The sequence below is a fragment of the Phocoena phocoena genome, chromosome 6 (genome assembly GCF_963924675.1).
Source record: "Phocoena phocoena chromosome 6, mPhoPho1.1, whole genome shotgun sequence".
Taxonomy (NCBI): domain Eukaryota; kingdom Metazoa; phylum Chordata; class Mammalia; order Artiodactyla; family Phocoenidae; genus Phocoena; species Phocoena phocoena.
The window spans coordinates 87,980,996-88,003,089 of record NC_089224.1 but is presented as its reverse complement, the minus strand read 5'-3'; the positions used below and the strand labels follow the sequence as shown (position 1 = coordinate 88,003,089).

The 22,094-nt window shown below is 39.7% G+C and overlaps 1 protein-coding gene and 1 pseudogene across 1 annotated transcript in view; both read right to left on the bottom strand.

Annotated features, from left to right (window-relative positions):
• SLC44A1 (solute carrier family 44 member 1) overlaps positions 1–22,094 on the bottom strand; it is a 120,288-nt gene that overhangs the window by 79,250 nt on the left and 18,944 nt on the right. Inside the window, exon 3 of the mRNA XM_065879926.1 lies at positions 13,757–13,899. Within this exon, the coding sequence (XP_065735998.1) occupies positions 13,757–13,899 (143 nt within the window). The remainder of the gene's footprint in view (positions 1–13,756; positions 13,900–22,094) is intronic.
• On the bottom strand, positions 16,287–17,383 carry LOC136124469 (Y-box-binding protein 1 pseudogene; annotated as a pseudogene).

Sequence of the window (22,094 nt, the reverse complement as noted above, 5' to 3'; positions counted from 1 at the left end):
GAAGTGCCAAGGTAATTCAATGGGGAAGATAACATTTTCAATAAATGCTGCGGAAATAGCTAGATTTTTATATGGGAAAAACAAACAAACCTTGACCTCTCTGCACTGTACACAAACATTAAACATAAATGCTAAATAAAAAAACTTCCAGAAGAAAACAAAAAAATCTTTGTGACTTTGGGGTACAGCAATGATTTCTTAGAAAACAAAAGGCATGAACCATTAAAAAGACACTTTTTTGTGTGATGTTTTTAAAATTTATCTCATGGATAAATTAGACTTCATCAAAATTAAAAACTTTCATTTGTCGAAAGATACCATCAAGAAAATGAAAAGGAAATCCTCATATTAGAGAAATATTTACAGAACATGCCTGACAAAGGTCTTTTATCTAGTATACATAAAGAACTCATAACTTATTAAAACAAACAAACCAATTTATTTTAAAATGTGTAAATGACTTAAATACTTTGCAAAAGAAGATATATGGATGGTCAACTAGCACTTAAGATGCTCAACATCATCAGTCACTAGACATATGAAAATTAAAACCACAGTAAGATACCACTACACATGTACTAGAATAGTTAAGATTAAAAAGCCTGATAATATGAAATGTTAGTGAGGAGATGGAGCAGCTGTAACTCTCCTCCTTTCCTAGTGGGAATGCAGAACAGTTTGGTAATATCTTATAAAGTTAAACATAGCCTCACCATATGACTTGGCAATCCCAATCTTACGTATCTACCCAAGAGTAATGAAACAGACCTTCATACAACATCATATACACACATTTTCAAAGCAGTGTTATTCACAATAGAAAAAAATGTTAAGCGTGGAAAACACACACACACACACACACACACACATCCAAAAACTGGTGAACAGATAAACAAAACGTTATACATCCACACAATGAAATACTACTCAGGAATTTAAAAGGAACAAACTACTGATATATTTAACAACATGGATGAATCTCACATTATTATGCTATGTGAAAAAAAGTGAGAAAATACTACACACTGTATGATTCCATGTATATATATGAAATTCTAGAAAAGGCAAAACTATACTGACAGAACGCAGATCGGTGGTTATTTGCGGACAAGGATGGGGCATGGATTGACTGCAAATGAGCATGAGGTAATTTTCTGGGGGTAAAAGAAGTATGGATTATGATGTATATCATGTAACTATACATGACTGTATAGTTACCAAAACTGTACACTTAAAATGGATAAATTATTATATGTAAGTTATACCTCAATAAGACTATAAGATATTTTAAATTTCATCTTGAAAATGCATTTTACAAAATGCAACATCTAAAGAGTCCCAGTGGGTAGTAACAAATTTAACCTACTCAGAAAGAGGTCTGGACTTTGCCCTGGGCTTTGGGGAGTTAATCTCTAAGCTTTGTAGGAGTGTCTTTATTTGCGTGGGGATTTAGGTTAAGGCAGGTAGTCAACAATGTGAAGGTTGGAGGTGGGCCTCACCAGATAGGATTTAGGGTGGAAGTTGACCACTCTTAGAAAGATCAGCAATGTCATATAGACCAGGAGTTTTGGATCATATAGTATCAGCCTGACCAGAAGGGGCTGAGACTGAGTCAGCCACATGGGTAATGAATCATGCTTGCATAATGGAGCCCTATAAAAATTCTGAATGCTGAAGCTTGGCTGAGCTTCCCAGGTGGCAATACTCCATGCATATTATCACACATCAATGCCAAGCAAGTAACATGCCCTGACTCCAGGGGGAGAGAACAACAGTACAGCTTCTCCTGTTAGCATCTCCTTACATCTGTTTGCTTTTCCTTGTAATAAACTGTAACTGTGAGTGTAATAGACTTCAGTAAGTTCTGTGAGGGCTTCTGGAAAATTATTGAAACTAAGGGTGGTCTTGTGGACCCCTGAACTTGCATTTGGTGTCAGAAGTGAGTGTGGTCATGTGTGGACTGTATACCCTCTAACTTCTCAGTTGCCCTCAACTCTCACATCCAGATAAACATAAGTAGGTTGCAAATTGATGACTATAAAGTTCATAGTTGAAGTGGTTCATAATAACCTAAAGTATATTACAAAGGTCATATCCATAAGCTTATGTACAATGACAAAATAACAAAGAACTTTTACAGCTGTCTGGTTAACCTGGAACCAACCCAAGTAGTAAGACTCTAGGTTGAGGATGTGCAATCAGTTGTTTAACTTAGATATGTCAAGTATACAACCTAGGCAGGTAACACAGAGAAAGCAATCATCCCTCCTTTGCCTAGGTGTATGCCTATCATCTAATTCTGTTGAGTGGCTTTTTACTTCCTTATTTAGAATCTGCTCAACATTTTGACTTTCAAGTCCTGAATTTCCTATGGCATGCAGTTCGATCTCTTCTTTCAAATTGCTAGCAGTATTATCCAGAGTAAGTATTTTCCTAAAGGAAGAATTTCACTAGCAATACAGACGTTACTTCGTAAAAAGTGTTTTAAAAACTCAGGATAAAGAGGGTGTAATCATGAAATGACAAAAACTATTTTCCAAAGATGCCATCATAAATCTGCTTTCTGAAAGTTTAACTATCATTTTTACAACTTTCATGAGAAAAAAATGAAGAGTTAGGAAAAAATTGTATAAATAATACAGTAAGTTTCCATAGAACACCATAAATGTTACTGTTTCCAAATGCTTGTAAATTTGTGGGCAAATGAGTCCACAAATGCAAGTTCAAGTGAAGTATCTATCTAGGCTGCTCTTTTTTGTGTCAAGCCAAACTAGGACAGGTGGTAGGTTAATGCTGCAGTCAGAGAGTATTTGACAGGAGGGCACAGAGGACAGTGCTTTCCCTCAAAGCAAAGGCAAACTCAACAAAGGCTCAAAGTATCTCCATTTGTTCAAACTTATCCCTAAGTGCAGGAATGAGCAGATATCTACTGGGTTGCTCTGAAGAATACCTGGGACACTCCATAAAACCCAGCTCAATGGATAAATGTGCTACCTCTGTTCTCCTAAGTTTCTACAACTCCACAAGACAGAGCTGGGAGCTCCTTACTGTGTGTACCAGTTTTCATCAGGCTTTAGGTTGGCCTGCAGAACTCCAACCTGTAGACGATGTTCTTCAGCCAACAAGAACCAAGCTTAGCATTCTAATCGGAATCTCATCCTCACTATAGGTGGGCTCTTGGAGCTGCTTCTTGGGCCAAGAACCCACATGACCATCCATCATCAGCTCCCTCCTGCACCATCATCACTATGTGTGCCCTCCTTCCACAGATCTACTTTATTTGATTTTTCCCCTGCTAGAATGCAAGTTCTGCTCTGAACCCCCAACTCACCTAACTGGGGCTCTAAAAAAACCCTACTTTGAATGACTCTGCTCCTGAACCCCGAGTCATTGGCTGAGAGATTCTCTAACCCACATGGACAATCGAGAACTAAGAGGCAACCCTAAAGAAGGGGAAGTCGAAAACACTGAAGCCTGAGAAGGATTTGACCCACTGTTGTTGAAGGAAAGGGACCATAAGCCACAGAATATATAGGCTACAGAATACATAGGTTACCTCTAGAAGCTGAGAATGACCCCTGGCTGATAGCCAGCAAGGAAATGGAAGTTCGTCCTACAGCCACATGGAACTGAACTCTGCCAACAGCCTGAATGAACTTGGAAGAAGGTTCATTCCCCAGAGCCTCTAGTAAGGAACACAGCCCTGCCAACCCTCTGATGTCAGCCTTGTGAAACCTGGGGCAGGGAACCAGCTGAGCCGTGCTGTGCAGAGAATTCTGATTTACAAACCTTTGTTGTCTTAAGGCACTTAGTTTGTGGCAATTTGTTACAGAAGCAGTAGAACTGAACACAATAGTGCTCCCAGTGCTACCACCAAATTGCCTTGTTTTCCTGTCCCCACCAGCCTGCAGTTAGGAACCCAGGAAACTGGAGTCACCCAGCTTTCAATATACAACACTTTTATAGGATGCCCCACACTGCACTGTCATAGTTTATCTGTGTATTTTGTCTTCCTCATTAGAACGCAAGCTCTTCAAGGACAGGGACTGTGAATTCCTTTTTTTTAACTCTAATTTTTTTTTCATTGCCCAAATAATATACACTGATGGTAGAAAACTTAGGAAAAAAAGAAGCATAAAAGAAAATTTAAATGACCCATAATTCAACAGTTAATCACACTGTTAATATTTTCATGTCATTCTATACTTTATTATGTACATGTATTTTTCATATATATAAATAAAAATCACACTATATATACTGATTTATAACTTTATTTTCCCCTTAATAATGTTATGTGGATATTCCACGTCAATGGACATAATTCTATACCGTCATTTTTACCGTTCCATAGTATTCAGACTGCACCAGGTCCTCCTGTTATAACCACTCTGGTGCCCTTATATCTCGCCCTTCATAACACTTTTGACAGCTGTAATAACATTTGTGATTATATGATGATATTATTAAGTTCTGTTTTCTCTACTAGATTGTAATTTCCATGAGATAAAAGAGTGTGCCTATTTTTCTCAGGAGTATAATCTCCAATGCCTAACCCAAAGAAGATGGCCAAAAAATATAATTCATGAATGAATGAATGAATTAAAGCAAACCTCTCTTTTCAGCCATTTAGGTTGTTTCCTATTTTGTTATTCTTAATAGAGGTTTTTAGTACACAGTAGATTTTCAATAAATGTTTGCTGATGACTAAAATAATAAACAGAATTTTAAAGAATGGTGAAGGATAGTCATTCAGTAGGCAGTAATTTGATTTAAGTCATTGGGAGGAAGAGAAATAAGCCCTAGCGACGTAAACATGAAGAACTGTACATAGCTGATAAAAGGATCCTCAAAGTGAATATTCTAGCAAATTGTATCTTTACTTTTCTAGTCTTTCTTTTTTGCAAACAGAGACAGGTATGCATAGTCAACAAGATTTGATAACTCTTTAAAAAGTCTTCAAAACAGGTCTATGTTTTATATGATAACTAATTTTTTTTTAAGTTCTTCCTAAAATATATGGTTATATGGCAGAGTATAGGCCCAGAAAGCTTGGCAGTCTGGTCATGAGTAGTTTAAAATGTGAACACATTCTTCATATGGGTATAATATCACTACCAACCCCCTAAATAATAAATAAGACATCATAAAAGTTAATAAGCTTTATATAGTATTGTATATCAATTATACTTCAATTAAAAAAAAAAGAAAGCAGGGGGAAAAAGTTAATAAGGTAATTAGCAATCATGGGATAGACTGAACCAGACACTAAACCTACAGAATTCTGAGATTCAGTGGCCACTAAAGTCCCATTCTATTTTTGGTTTTTTTAATCTTTTATTTATTTATTTATTTGGCTATGCCAGGCCTTAGTTGTAGCATGCGGGATCTAGCTCCCTGACCAGTGATCGAACCGGGGCCCCTGCACTGCAAGCGTGGAGTCTTAACCACTGGACCACCAGGGAAGTCCCTGAAGTCCTATTCTGTATCCATGCAGAGATTATAAAAATAGACAGTTTCTTTAAAATAAGACTATTGCCTATTAAACAATCAATGATCTTACTAAGAAAGTAACATTGCCAATTTTAAGCTACATGTTTTTCAATGAATATTTAACACATACAAATGGTAAAAATATACAAATGTGAAATGAGAAAAATGCATTTCATCATTAAAATTCATATTCTTTATCTTACAGAGAAAGAAACACACAAGATTGCCTCCAAATTATTCAAAGCCTTCAGAGATTGTATAGGTGCTTTGGCTCCTTAAGAAGTTTCTTTAGTTATAACTTTATTGATTTATATAACCTGCCCTTTCTTCTTTGCATGTTCTACTAAGTTTCTTTCATCTTTAAATGTTGGAAGGGAGAGGCCCCAAAAGCGGAAAGAGTGAGAAAGTAGAATCACTGTGTAGCTTACCAGAGACAGTATAGCATATAATGCAAAGAGCACTACACTAAACATGGAGAGTGGAGAGCTAGTCCTGGTATTACTGTCTTTGTCAAGTCACTGATGTTTCCTAGACCCCAGTTTCTTCACCTATAAAATGAAGGGGCTCGGGGCTTCCCTGGTGGCGCAGTGGTTGGGAGTCTGCCTGCCGATGCAGGGGACGTGGGTTTGTGCCCCGGTCCGGGAAGATCCCACATGCCATGCAGCGGCTGGGCCCGTGGTCCATGGCCGCTGAGTCTGTGCGTCGGAGCCTGTGCTCTGCAATGGGAGAGGCCACAACAGTGAGAGGCTTCCGTACCGCAAAAAATAATAATAATAAAAAAAAAAAAATGAAGGGGCTCAGTGATCTCAAGGGCCCTTCCAGCACAAACATTCTAAGCTGTGGATTTCTGGGAAATGAGACAGTTAAAGAAAAGAAGTAAAACTCACACTAGATACCCTGCTAAATATTATGAAGGTAACTGAAAAAGGTCTCAAATAAAATGCCCCCTATGGATTTTTACTCACACATACATGCCATCAACCTCCTCAGACCTCTACTTCCTGTACATCTTGTTGACACTGATTCATCTGAAATCTGAGAGGCATTTTAGGGCCACAGAGCTTTTATCAGTGATTGGGACTTTAATGGCTTCCTTAGAGAAAAGCCAAAAAGATAAAGAAGAACATTAGATTTGTGCAAAAAAAAAAGTACACACAAAAAATTTGTGTATTAGAGGTACCTTCAGAACCTCTGCAGAAAGATCAATACTGGTAAGTGAGATAAGCTGAGAAAACTTCTTAGAGCAACAAAGAAAGTGGACACTAAGTGTATGTTAGGATTGTCTGCAGAATGGAGAACAGAGTTCTATTAATAATATAATGCCTATATCAAAGTGATTAAAAGCAGTTCCCTACATACCCTCACCCGGCTTTATGATAGCCTGTGTATACTAAGAGCCACTGCCACCTTGCCTTAGCCTCTCCCATCCCAAGCAACCAGAAAAAGGGACTATCCGTGGAGGAAACACAGTACCTCCCCTCCTCCAATCGTCTTACCAGGGGTCAACAGAGTTAGATGCTTTGCCCCCATATAGTTCTCATATACACTAATTCAGGTATCTTAGAACTAGAAGCATTTCTGCTTTATCCAAATTGATAAGGATAAAGCAGAGATTTGATGGATGATTTGATGATTTGCAAATCAAAACTATAATGATATCACCTCACACCAGTCAGAATGGCCATCATCAAAAAATCTACAAACAATAAATGCTGGAGAGGGTGTGGAGAAAAGGTAACCTTCTACACTGTTGGTGAGAGTGTAAATTGGTACAGTCACTATGGAGAACAGTATGGAGGTTCCTTAAAAAAATACGGGCTTCCCTGGTGGCGCAGTGTTTGGGAGTCCGCCTGCCGATGCAGGGGACACGGGTGCGTGCCCTGGTCCGGGAAGATCCCACATGCCGTGGAGCAGCCGGGCCCGTGAGCCATGGCCGCTGAGCCTGCCTGTCCAGAGACTGTGCTCTGCAATGGGAGAGGCCACAACAGTGAGAGGCCCGCGTACAGCAAAAAAAAAAACAAAAAAACAAAAAAAAACTAAAAATAGAGTTGCCATATGATCCAGCAATCCCACTCCTGGGCATATATCTAGAGAAAAACACGGTTCGAAAGGATACATGCGCCCCAATGTTCACTGCAGCACTGTTTACAATAGCCAAGACATGGAAGCAACCTAAACGTCCATCAACAGATGAATGGATAAAGAAGATGTGGTATATATATATACAATGGAATACTACTCAGCCATAAAAAGAATGAAATAATGCCATTTGCAGCAACATGGATGGACCTGGAGATTATCATACTAAGTGAAGTAAGTCAGACAGAGAAAGACAAATGTCATATGATATCACTTATATGCGGAATCTAAAAAAAAAACTTATACAAATGAACTTATTTACAAAACAGAAACAGATTCACAGACGTAGAGAATGAACTTATGGTTACCAGGGGGGAAGGAAGGAGGGAGGGATAGATTAGGAGTTTGGGATTGACATGTACACACTGCTATATTTAAAAGATAACCGGGCTTCCCTGGTGGCGCAGTGATTGAGAGTCCGCCTGCCGATGCAGGGGACACGGGTTCGTGCCCCGGTCCAAGAAGATCCCACATGCTTGCGTACCGCAAAAAAAAAAAAAAAAAAAAAAAAAAAAGATAACCAACAAGGACCTACTGTAAAAATAAATAAATAAATATAAATTTTAAATAAGATAAAAATAGATGGGGCTTCCTTTCTGGGAACAATTTCTATAATAATAATGATCTGTCTAAAAATTGACACATACACTCTAAGACTAACTTTATTTTATTTTTTTGTTTTTTTAAAAATTTATTTATTTTTGGCTGTGTTGGATCTTCATTGCTGCATGCTGGCTTTCTCTAGTTGCAGTGAGTGGGGCCTACTCTTCGTTGAGGTGCGCAGGCTTCTCATTGCAGTATCTTCTCTTGCTGTGGAGCATGGGCTCTAGGCACGTGGGCTTCAGTAGTTGTGGCACACGGGTTCAGTAGTTGTGGCTTGCGGGCTCTAGAGCACAGGCTCAGTAATTGTTGTGCACGGGCTTAGTTGCTCCCCGGCATGTGGGATCTTCCCGGACCAGGGCTCAAACCCATGTCCCCTGCATTGGCAGGCAGATTCTTAACCCCTGTGCCACCAGGGAAGCCCTAAGACTAGCTTTATGGTTTTGAAAATCTAGAATGTGGCAGAAGAGATATGTTTTGGGAATTGCCAACCAGAGTACAAACTATATTATTACCATCCCAATCCCCACTACCAAAAAAGAATGGCTATAAGCCACACCCATGCTCTACAGTAACATTAATACCATAGCTCAGCTATAAATACAAGTCATTTTCTTCTCCGGGCCTTAGCTGGCACTCACAAATATTTGATGCAATGCTTTAAGGAGGTTACCTATTAGATAATCTTAAAGATCCTTTTCATCTCTGGCACTTTATGGTTCTAAGATAAATGAGCTTTTCTACGTTGACCCAGTGTCAGAACTTTATTTATAGCATTGTTTCTAGGCAGAAAAGTTTTATACATCTCAAGCAACTGACTTAAAAATCAACTTTGGGAATATAATCTATTTGAAGTTGAAGCCTTCCAGTATCTCATAAAATATTGTCTGCCATGTTCCTATACATCTTTATTACTACAGTAAATATTATTTGGAGAAAAAGAACACATTATAATTAGAACGATTAAAAAAATAAACACAGACTTTTCTTTACTACTATAGAATTCTTACAGTCGTCTTGGTATCTTAAATTTTCTGGTTAGAACAGGTCAAAGACATTTCCCTTCCCATGACTCTCTTGACTTACCTCCTTCCTATTTTATTGCAATTCAATAAGCCCTTAAGAAACAACTCTTGGTTTTTGAAATTTGGGAGTCATACAAAACATGGTGCTCCAGGGAGACAGAGTTGGGCAGTGTGGCACTGAGACTCTAAGATGCCCTAATTATCCCTACCTCCTATAATTCAGACCCTTCCCCTTAAGTTTGGGTGGGACCTGTGACTTGTTTCTAACCAGTAGAGTATGGCAAAGGTGAGGGGATCTTACTTGCATAGTTACATTACATAAGACTGTAACTTCCATCTTGCTAGCAGACTCTCTGTATTGACTCCCTCCCCGTTGGCTTTGAAGTAAGCTGCCATGTGGAGAGGCCCACATAGCATGCAGCGAAGGTGGCCTCTGGCTGACAGCCAGTAAAGAGCTAAGGCTCTCAGTCTAACAATCCTCAAGGGGTATGTGCTGCCAACAACCACCTGAGCTTGGCAGGGGAACTTCCCCAGTAGAACGCCGGCTCTGACCAACACCTTGATTGCAGCCTTCTGAGAGACTCTGAAGCAGGAGTCCAGCTAAGGCAAATCCAGATTCCTGACCCACAGGAACCGTGACATAATAAATGTCTTCTGTCCTAAGCCACTAAGTTTATGGAAATATTGTTTCCTAGCAACTGATCATTAATACAAGCAGATAAGAAGCACAGTATAATTAGAGAACAACTTAAAGGAAATAGAAATCCAAGTATAAAGTTCTGGGATAAAGTTAGTTTTGAAATATTCCATAGAGAGGGTATGAGACCCACATTTTTTCAAGAATTCAGATTGGCAGAGAGGTAGAGGGACAGCACAGAGGTAGAATAAACTGAACGGACAGTAGTATCACTACACTGAGAAACAGTGAGCTAAGACTGAAGAGGTACATTGGGTCTAGGTCACGGTAGGGCTAAGTGGGCTCATTTTCAATACTGTAGATAATCACACAAAAGGAAAGGCTCTAGAGCAGGGAAATGACAGTAAAAAGTGCTTCAAAGAACTTAATCCTATCACAGTATAAAGGATGGAGAAGATTAGAGATAAGAAGACCAAGAATAGATATGCTGGCACAACAGTCTTCATGAGAGGCCAACAAACATTGGGGGGGGGGGGTTCACATTCATGAATAATCAAAGGAATGCAAATTAAAACTATAAAACACCACTTTGTGGTTGATCAGATTAGTACAAAAACTAATAATACTAGCAAAGATAAAGCAATCTCAGACACTTTGTTGGTGGGAATGTAAAGGGAACAGACTGTATGGAAAGGCACTTAGTGATATGTATTAATAATCTTTAAATATTCAGATCCTCAGACTCAGTAATTCACTTTGAGAACATATTCAAAAAAATAAATAATTTTTTTGTGTGTGTGGTACGGGGGCCTCTCACTCTTGTGGCCTCTCCCGTTGCGGAGCACAGGCTCCAGATGCGCAGGCTCAGCGGCCATGGCTCACGGGTCTAGTCGCTTTGAGGGATGTGGGATCTTCCCGGACCGGGGCACGAACCCACGTCCCCTGCATCGGCAGGCGGACCTGCAACCAGTACGCCACCAAGGAAGCCCAAAAAATAAATAAATTTATTTACTCATTCAACAAACGTTTAATTGAGTGCCTACTACATTCCAGATACTGAGGATACAGCAGTGAACAAAAGAGACCTCACCTCTGCTTTCATAGAACTTAGAAGAGACCAACATTTAACAAAGAATCACAAAATAAATGTATAATTACACATATTACAGGATAAAATGAGACAAATTATGAGCTTAAAAAAGACCTTTCTGGGAAGTAACATTTATACTGAGAGCTGAAGGATGAATAGAATTTAGCCACATGAAGAATAAGAGAATTTTTTTTTTTCTGATAGAGGAAACAATATTCATGAAGGCAAGAAAGAGCTGTATTCAAGATTTTAGAGGATTCATTCATTAACTTATTCAACAACTATGTATGGAGGTTCTAGTAAGTACCAGGAACTAGGGGCTGAGGATAAGGGATGGGAGAAAATGATCAAGGTCAAGTTGAGGTAACAGCAGACAAAACAGGTATAAAAATTTCTATAGGAATGGAAGGGCATGGTATTCATAATAAAGCCAAAGATGTATGTGTGAAAAAGGAGGAAACCAATGCATTTGGCAGGAAAAAAAAAAAAAAAAAAAAAAAAGGATGGAGTATAGGTAAAAAACACAAAGATTTTCTACCTCCTCTCAAATCCAAATAGTATAGACTTACCTGAGAAAGATACGTTCAAAACAGTACCATTCATTTATTTTAAAAATTGCTTATAGATAGAAATACTTAGATGGCTCAGTGCTAAAATGTTCATATGCAGAGAAGAAGAAGTAGAGATCAAAAATAAATTTTAGGGCTTCCCTGGTGGCGCAGTGGTTGAGAGTCCGCCTACTGATGCAGGGGACACGGGTTCGTGCCCCGGTCCGGGAAGATCCCACATGCCGCGGAGTGGCTGGGCCCGTGAGCCATGGCCACTGAGCCTGAGCAGCCAGAGCCTGTGCTCTGCAACGGGAGAGGCCACAACAGTGAGAGGCCCGTGTACCACAAAAAAAATATAATAATAAAATTAAAAATTAAAAAAATTAAAAAAATAAAATTTAAACCTATATACATGAGTTAAGGCATAGCTATACTTGGGACACTACCCTACAAGCTATCCATGAATGTGTCTCAACTGTGCTAAGTATTCAAGGAAAGGGAACCACTTTTTCAGAAAAATAAGCAGGCTTTCTTTGCAAGAGGCCAAAATATACATAGAATAATCTGAGGATTTGAAATTAAAAACTGATCAAATGAACCTAATAAGCTTAAGGATGAAGTGACAGTTACACAAACTTTATGGTAAGAATATGCTTGGAGTTACCAGCAAGTTAAAAAGGGAGCCATAAGAAAGATCATGACCCCATCTCAGCAGTAGATCTGAGGAAGTAGAGCCCTTTTCCTCCTGTCTCCTCAATTATCTAAATGGTAATATTTTATGTTTGGTACACGTCAACAGCATTAAAGAGTTACAAATATTTGACACTACCTTCAAAAATATATATATATATGCAGAACTCTGTACTATTTTTGCAACTTCTCTATGAGTCTAAAATTATTTCAAAATAAGAAGTTTGGGTAGATTTGCTACAACAAATAACACAAAGTCTAAAATTTGTGTTAATTTCATGAAGCAATCAAAAAGAAGGACAAATGAAACAATTCTCCAAATTATGCTCTGAGAGCCCAATTTTCATTTCTTCTGTTAAGGGATGCAGGTACCCATCAAGAGAAAAGCCCATGGTCTGTCTTGGACATCCACTGCCCACCAGACTTTTGGGGAAGTCATTTCAATCTCTCTAAGCCTCTGCTATATCTACCCCACAGGTTGATATTATATACTTTTTGACTATGGCATACTATACAAGTATTCATGATCATTATTTAGAATTATTTATTTGAACTGCATTAGTCCTTCATTAAATGGAGGAATATCTCTAAGATATGATGAACTATTTGGATTTTTTTCAAGTCTTTGCATTTATCAAATGAATCTTCTACTTAATTAGGGGCCCAGATTTAACCAACAGATTTATCTAACAGTAAATATAGTTATTATATCCCCCCAAATATAATAGAACTACAGTCTAAAAAATGTTTTTATCTGCTTTAGCCTTTTCCTATAAAGTTCATTAATGGAATTGATTAACCTGTTACCTTAAAATTAATTCGGTTAATTCTGAAGACCTGTATTTATTAGAGCTGTCTAATAAAGTTTGATGGGGCATAAATACACAGTTTGAACAAACATACTATCATACATAAAATGTTTGATGAAATATATTTTCCCCGTAGACGTTAAAAATGAAAAAATAGCTCTTTGGAAGAAAAGAGGCGATTAAGTCAGGAATTTCATGAAATCCAAACGCTGAACCTTGAGAACCCAAAAGAAATTTCAAAGTCTGACAAAGAAAATATATCTCTTATAAAATTGGAAATCAATGTGTACTTATAAATGATGCAGCACAAAATGCTTTATTGTAACTTTAATGTGTCAAAATCCATTATCCCTCTGCCTTCCATCAAGTACACTCTTAGGAAGAAAAATATTATATTATTTTCTGTGTTAAAACTTAGTGTACAGCCTAAAGGTGAGTCGGAAAACAGGGTATAAGAGTAACCCTCTCAAATCACGCATTTACTCATTAAAACCTCAAGGTAGCCCATTTTAACATGGCACCCAATTTTGTTTCCTGGAAAATGTATTTATAGACCAAAACTAGAAATGATTCAAGTGGACAGTTAAAAAGAAAATTAAAAAACATCAACAGGAAACATATAAAAATAATATTCCGTAAGATATTATCTTTAAAACAGTAAGAAAAGCAGGATGCCCCCTCCCCTCCAAAGTTTCCAGTGTTCACCATTCAGCCAGTCTACTCACTTCCGGTGGGTGTGGTCCATGCCACTGTTTGGTATTGCTTCCAACTTTGCATTTTTCTGCCCACAGATATTTCCATAGCTGTCGTATCCTGACACTAGTCTTGCTGCCGCACCTGTTGCTACTGAAAAGCCACAAATAAATCCCTAGGGGAAAAAAAACAGAAAAAAACATACAAATAAACCATTTCAATAGCAACAGTCACTACTTGATAAAATAATGAGCTGCTTTTGTCCCTTGAAGGGAACAAAGAGCTATCTTTCCTTTTGCAAACACTATTTCACTGTTTTCCTTGGATTTCACATAAGCGATATACAAAGCAGTCCACAGGGTAACACTATTTGCTACAATAACAAATCTCAAGCTTTTACATCATAAGGTTGTCTTTGCATTTTACAATAATAATAGCAGCTTCTCTGTATTGAACATCTGCTCAATGCCTGGATCTGTACCAGATGCTTCCCATACATTTTCTCTAATCCTGATGATGGGGAAACTGAGGCCCAGAGAGCATAAATAAGTTGCCCACGGCCATAGAAGCTAGTAAAGATCACAGCATAGACTCAGACCCAGCTTTCTTCATTCTTTAGTTTTATCTGGTTGTAAAAGAGTTCTGTTAAACGAACAACAGCAACAGATGAAAGACAAAAATTCAAAGAACAATAGGTATGTGGGTTTTGAATCACTATCACTTCAGTACACACAACACTTCTGTTCCCTTCCTGCAGTAAAGTTGTATACAAGCCAAAGAATTATACCATGAAGCACCGCCACGCTCTGAACATTGGAGACTCGAGGAGAGTGAGGCACTGGGTCCGTGTGCCGCAAAGGTCACTTCATTTCATGGGAATATGCTTCGCCACAGTGCCAAAGGCACATAGTACTTCCTTCAGAACTGCATCATGCTTGCTAAATTGGGGATGCAATGACCAAAGTAAAGCAATAAAACCCTACACTCAACTGCAGGCTACTGGGCATTAAGAACAGGAAATAAGGTGAGTCACTAATAAACTGACTGAATTGGGAGAAAGGACGGGGGTTAAGAAATATTCTTGCAACACGGTCATTAAAAAGGCTGAGTTTTTTGTTATCTTTATTAAAGTGACGAATGAAGGTAGAGATTATCACTGTTTCACTCATCATAGCCAAGTATCATGAGCAGTGCTTACCTAAGCAGCCCTGCTAGAGCTCAGGTCTACACTGGTAAATACTGTACTCATAGGCAATGCCTCAAAGGATTTCCCCCTTAAACCTACTTTCCTAAAAAGGCAAACAAACTCTTTTTTCTAAATAGCTCCTCTATGTTTATCGTGCAGGTAAGGAAAATGAAGGGGGAAGCGTAGAGAGTGTAGGTCTACCTAGTGAAAACGTCTTGAAACTACGCTTTGTAAGAAAGTGGACTTGGAGCAGAGACTATGCCTGATTCGCTACCCTCTCACCCTCTGATCCTTTTGCCAAGTGATTTTACTTCTCTGTGCCTCAATCTACTCACCTGTAAGATGAAGATAATGAGTGTCGCTCTTAAGGCTGCTGTAAGGATTAAATGGAACAATCCAGTAAGGGGGTAAGAATCCTGTTTGGCACATAGTAAGAGCTCAATGAATGTTGGCTATTACAGTCGCTAGAAATGAGAACATGTTGTAAGGGAAAGACCATGGGCTTTGGAATCAGATAAACCTGCACTGATCGGTGGAATACTGATGAGTCCATTTTCTACTCAGGTGACCTTGGACGAACTTACTTAATTCTCCATGCCTCACTTTACCCATCTCTAAGTTGGGGCTAAAACCACTTACCGCTAAGGCTGCTGTGACAAATACCTAAGATAATAATGTAAAGTGTCTGTCTCAGTGCATGTTAGTACCCTTCTGCCTCAAAGCGCAGCTAACTGCTAGCACTGGAGTTAGGTGGAGTTAGTCATAGGCTGGTCAGTATTCACTCATTCACACTCACTCTGGTTTCCCTCTCCCTCTCTCCTGACTCCTCCAAGGAGACTGCAGGGCAATTAGTTCCACCTCAGAACTTCAAGCCAATATTAAGACATGAGAAAAATATGTATACTCCCCAACATACATATGCATGTGCAAATCAGCATGCCATTTTTTAAGAATTTAAGACCTTTATTAACAGGTGCTTGCAGTTTGTTGACTTTTTTGAAAAAAATCAACCTGTAAACTTTTATTACAAATTAAAAATGAGGTTCTTAAAAATCTCAACTTGACCAGATATGAAACAATTTAAAAACCTTTAAAGGTGTATTGAGAAAAACCAGGCTTTTTAAAAAAAACAAAAAACAAAAAAAACAAAACACGTTTGTCATTACCAAAACGATACGTCTTTAAGTAAAAATAATAAAAACCCCATGCTGCGTAGATAATGCAGATAGCTCTAGTTATCTGCTCAGCAGGCAAAAAGCAAGCACTTAAGGTCCTGAGCTCCAATCTTTTGCTCATTGCTTATTGCTGGAGTTTCGTATTCATTTCTTCTTGTTGGATGACTAAACCGGATGATGGTAGAGATGGTAAACTGGCATTTACTCAGCCCCGCCCTGCTCAGCCTCGGGAGCAGACAAGCTGACGAATTCTCAGCTGGTGGATCATCGGCTGCTTTTGTCTCTTCGCCACCTTGTGGTTTAGGGTTTTCTGGGCGTCTGCGTCTGTAACTGAAGTTGCGGCGGTACCGACGTTGAGGTGGCTGCTGACCTTGGGTCTCATCTCCTTGATCTTCCTTATCTTCTTCATTGCCGTCCTCTCCGGGCTGTCTCTAGCGAGGAGGGCCCCTGCGGAATCGTGGTCTATAACCCCGATACGTATTCTGTCTCACTGGTCTACCTTGTTCTCCTGAGCCCTGGTTGTCAGCACCCTACATCACCTCTCCCTGCACAGGAGAGTTGGAATACTGTGGTCGACACCCATAGGGTCTCCGCAGGCAGTAAGGTGGGCATCTTCGCCTGTGGTAGGGCCGCCGCTGTTGGGCCTGGCCTTCAGGAGCGCTCTCCGATCGCCCATCCTTTTCCCCGCTCTCACTGATTTGGTAATTCTGCTGGTAATTGCGGGGAGGACCCCTGCGACGTGCAGAGCGTGTGTAATGGTTATGGTCTGCTGCACATTTACTGCCTCGCGCTGGAACTCCACCAGGGCCTGTAACATTTGCTGCCTCCGCGTCCTTTTCTCCTTCAACGACATCAAACTCCATAGTCTCTCCATCTCCTACGCTGCGAAGGTACTTCCTGGGGTTCTTCTTTACAGCAGTCTGGTGTGCAAATACATCTTCCTTGGCGTCATTCCCGTTGATGAATCCCTACCCGTTTCTTACAATGAACCATTTTACTGTTCCCAAAACCTTCGTTGCGATGACCTTGTCGTCTCCGCCGGCAGGCGCTGCTGATATGAGGCCGCCTGGGCCGCCGCGCCCTGCGCCGCCGCTGCCCGTCGTGCAGGGCGTGGTGTTGGCAGCGCTGAGGGCGGCGGGCGGCTGCCGGGTCTCGGCCTCGCTGCTCCTGGTTGCGGCGACGGTGACTGGGGCCCCCTGCAGCAGCTGCGGCTCCTCCCAGGCTGTGATGGTAACTAGGTCGGCGGAAGCAGTGGCGCTGCTCGGGGCTCTCTGGGGTCCGCTCTCCCAGCATGCCATTTTAAGCATATCCTTGAACTTCAAATTAGGAAGCCCTACACTAAACAAAACTGGAGGTGGAGGTAAATATTGGAGGTTTCATGGCTAACTTTTCCAATACAGCTCTTTAACAAGAAGGATCACAGAGTAATAGAAAGGGAATCCAGAAAGTTCTGGATTCAAACCCTCATTCTACCACTTACTACCTGTATAACTTTGATCCAGTTACCCACTTAGATGTTTCCTCCTCATCTCTGACACAAAGTAATATCAACTGTTTCACAGCCTAATGATGAGGACTAAATGAGATAATGCATCTCTAACTTCTAGCTGGTCTGGTACATGGCAGGTGATCAATGTATGGTGCCTGTTAGTGAGAAAGTCAGACTAAAGAGGTTGACAACAGTAATTGGGGACAAACCAAAAACCCCTTCAGTTATCTATTTTAGACAAGACTTTCTAAGGGGTCAGGGAAAGTGAGAACTAGTGTCAGTCATTTTGTTATGACACAGAAACATTCAGACCACAATTACAATCTTCTTTCACTACTAGTCTAAAATAGGAAAGCCCTTGCATAATTAAAAGGTTATGTTCTTTCACTTTTTATACAAATATTCTTCTTATGTTTATAAGTACTTTGTGTTACAGATTGCCTTAAATGGTTTCTGATTTCCCTTTATGACTATTTTTAACAATACTGTGGAACATGTGGTTTTTGTGCATGTGTATGTGTTTGTGTTGTTTTTTTAAAAAATCATAAGCCACCTCATATCCCTCTGGGATGTAGGCAGAGTATAAATTATAAATGTTACATATATATTGGTAAAATGGGACACTGACATATTTTCACAGAGGCCATTTAAACTTCTTAGTAGCTTCCTAAAGCGTTAGGGTGGAGAGGGTAAAAAGCTGCAGCGGAGAAGGAAGGAGAATAGGAAGCTAATAAGATAGAAAGAAACCAAGACTGTTATTCCAGAGACTTCCCATATGGTACAAGTAGTGACAATGGAGAACTAGGCCAAATATAATTAAAAAGACAATCTCCTTTTTAAAAAAAATGTGAAATCTAAATGCAGGAAGCAATACAGTTTCAAATGAGAAAAATTGTGGTACATGAAATTAAAATAGGCTGAGAGAAATTTTACAGAACGCACTCAATAATTTAATGGCTCCGTGAGGCGGATGGGGGCCGAACTCAACAGAAGGAAATCACATTAACTAAGCAAATGATAAGGGGGACGAGGAAAGCTTTTATACACCTAGAGCAGGGAGCAATCACTAGAGAGAAAGTAAGTCTATTAGTAAGGAAGAGAATCCTGGCTAAAATCTTAAAATGACTAAGCTATTGAAGTGCTTTCAGAACTGCTATTTGAAGAGAGAGAGAGAAGGAGCAGACAAATCTAATAACAAACAGGAGGTGACTCAAATCAGATAAAGGGATGCAGGGATGGTAGATCACAGGCAAGATCTGGCAACTAATAAGTACCTACTGCCTACGTCAGAGAAAAGACAATTTGCTAATTAATGAACTGTGCTCATTTCTCCTTCACATCACAGGGTTTATTAGTTCAACTTAAGTAAGAGTTTTGGCTTAGTTTCATTCACTGTCAGTCAAAAAAAGGGACATATTTTATTTCACCAGCATGTTTGAATTTCACACGTGTGGAGCATTTACCGTGCAAAAGAGCAAGGCAGAGGCCTCAGTTTCTCTCTGAAGAAAAAGAAAAGTCAACAAAACATGCATGAGGGGTGGGGATGGGGTATGAATATGACATTATGAAGCATACTTCAAGATAAAAAGATGGGGGAAAAAGACTAAGGCTTACAAGCCTTCTCCGGGGGATTAATGAAAATATATCCGGGCTTTTTTCTCAAAGACTTCCTCTCTTATCTCAATCAACACTTGGAGTCAGTCTGCTAATAACTAATTTGTCAGACTTCAGAGTAACACTTGGCTTCTCTTCCTCCTGTTCTGAGAACCCTGAGACAAGGGGGCTATTAGGACCCAGCAGACGGGATAGAATGAGAATGCCTGATGCAGAACTAATATGTATGCAAGCAAATTTCAAAAACAAAGTTAAAAGCTTTGCCAATCTGCCAGATTTCTGGATTTCTTTAAAGTTTAATAGGATACATTACTCTAAGAAAGAGGAAAAAAACAAGAATGGTTGGAAGTCTAGGAAATATCCACTCAATAAGCATTTATTGAGCACATAAAAACGCAAGATGCCATGCAAGGTACAAAGGGTTATAATACGTAAAGTTCACCCTGAAAGAACTGAAGTGTTCTCAAAAGAGAAAAATAATGGGGCATGAGGGAGCAAAATCAGAGAGAGGTTCAGTTTCATGGGCAGCTCGAGCAATGAAAAAGAAAACACAGACAAAGAATATGTACTGAGAACTGAACCCAGCTCTTTTGCAAATACTCATGATCCCAGACAAGTCACTTTAAATTCTCTGAGCCTCAGTCTCCTTACCTGTCATTAAGAATGGACTAGATTAATCTCAAAAGCCCTTTCCACTTCCAAAATGTTATGATTCTAAGGGAAAGTACATACAGAGTAAATTTTTTCAGGGTATACTTCCAGGGAGAAGTATAGGCCCTTTTGATCCACTAGAATGACTGAGTGGGGAAGGGGCGGGAGGGGATGTAGATTAAAAGTAAATGGATTTAACTGAACTGTACATTTAAAAATAGTTAAAATAATAAATTTTAAGTTATGTATATTTTACCACAATGATAAAAAAAAAGAAAAACCAAAAGATTTAACGGAAAGTAGGTAGCCACTTGGATCAGGTGACCTTAAGGTGATTTTTGGCATGCTGTTCTTCCTATTCTATCATCCTGCCAAAGCACAGCCCATCACACAGGTGACGAAACACTGCAGTGAGTCTTTGAGTCTTTCACTTTGTGCTGCATACTCCACAATAGTTAATGAGGTAGAAACACTATGCTCTAAGAACTAGACTACGGCTATAAAATAAAAAAGGTCCTTGAAAGCAGTCTGCAGGGACGACCTATGCAGACCTATAATGGCTCCTAAATCCAGCTCTAGTCCAGATCATTCTCCAAAATTCCAGCTCTGTATTTTCAACTGCTTCTCCCTACCCACACACTGTACATGTCCACAACTCACCTCCTTCCACATTTCCCCAAACCACTTCCCCTTCCTGCATATGCCGTATCTCCGTTAGCAGCACCGTTCCTGACTAGACTACACAGCTAGGATATGGAGTGAGAGGACTCTAGCGTCCTAACTCTGCACTAGAGGAAGCAGGAATGCTAAACTCTTTGCTCAGAGTCTGAAATATTGACTAGACCACATTTAACTGGCAGGTGAGGTTACTGTGTCCTACAGGTCCATGTTCTTAACAGCAACTTCTTTCGTTGTTCCCAATTCCGGGCAACAAAGAAGGGACTGACTATCTCTTGAGGTCTTGCCTTCTAACTCTTCTACCCTGGGTTCAATGCTGCCACCACTGTGTAATCTTAGACAAGTTATTCGACATACCACTGTGCCTCCTTATCTGTAAAGTGGGAATGATGATAACAGTAGTATCTACTTCACTGAGCAGTTGTGAAAATTAAATCTGTATTGAGTGCAGAGAACAGTACCTAGTCCATAAGTAAGTAGCAATAATGATCAGGGGTAAGTGGTAGGAGGTATCTGTGTCTTCTATTTTCCAAGGTACATACTCCTGTTAGGACCATCCAGACTCCTCTTTTTCCTGACTTTTGAGGTAAGATGATCTGGGCAGATTGGGTCCAGGTGGATCTCTTTCCTTTCCTCTTTTCACATCTACCTCTACTTGGGACAGAATGAAGTCAGACTATCCAAGGTGGGAAGAACCTTGAGTCCATGTGGGCCAAGCTTCATTCCACAGGTCATGTTTACCAAGGAATTCTTTACTGGGCATAATCAAGTGACTGCTTGGCTACTAACAAAGTAGTACTTTGTTTATCCATCCCACTCTTATTCCTTCATGTGCACAGAAACTGTGGTTTGGAACCTACAAGGAGCTGCAGTAGGATTTGAGCTGAAAAAGCTTACGCAGAACCCATAACACAAGAATCTCTTAGTCATCCTTTATCTGTTTCCCACTTGCCCGCAACACTGGTGACACCAAATATTACTGATCCCGCTCCTTCACTCTCTCTCCTCTCCTTTACTATTTCCTTATTTCAGGTTTTTCACCTCTTATCTAGACTCATCTGAACTGTGGCATCAGCCTCTGAACTGGTGGCCTGAAATCTCTTCCCTCTTTACAATGACTTTACATTTATTTTGGCTACCAGGGCCATGTTTCTAAACCCAGCCATATCATTTCTTGCTTAAAACTCTTCAGTAGTTTATCAGTGCCTACAACAGTGGGTCTCAACACTGGCTGAACATTAGAACCATAGAGATTAAATCAGATTCACTGGGGTGGGGCCCAGGAACAAGTATTTTTATTCTAATACCAGCTAATTCCAATATGCAGCTAGTGTTAAGAACCACTTGTTTACTATCTTAATGGAAAATAAAAATTTAGAAGTACAATGCTACATGTAATTTTTTAGAACAGGGTAAGCATATGTCCAATAATTTCAAAATATTGAATAAGTTCGAATGTGGAAGACGATAGCTCTCACAAAGGCTGATAGCAATTTACTTTGAAAAATACTCTAAGTTCTAGACAAGCATGGAAAAACCTTAAAAGTAAGGGAAGAAATAAAAGAGAAGTACAAGTA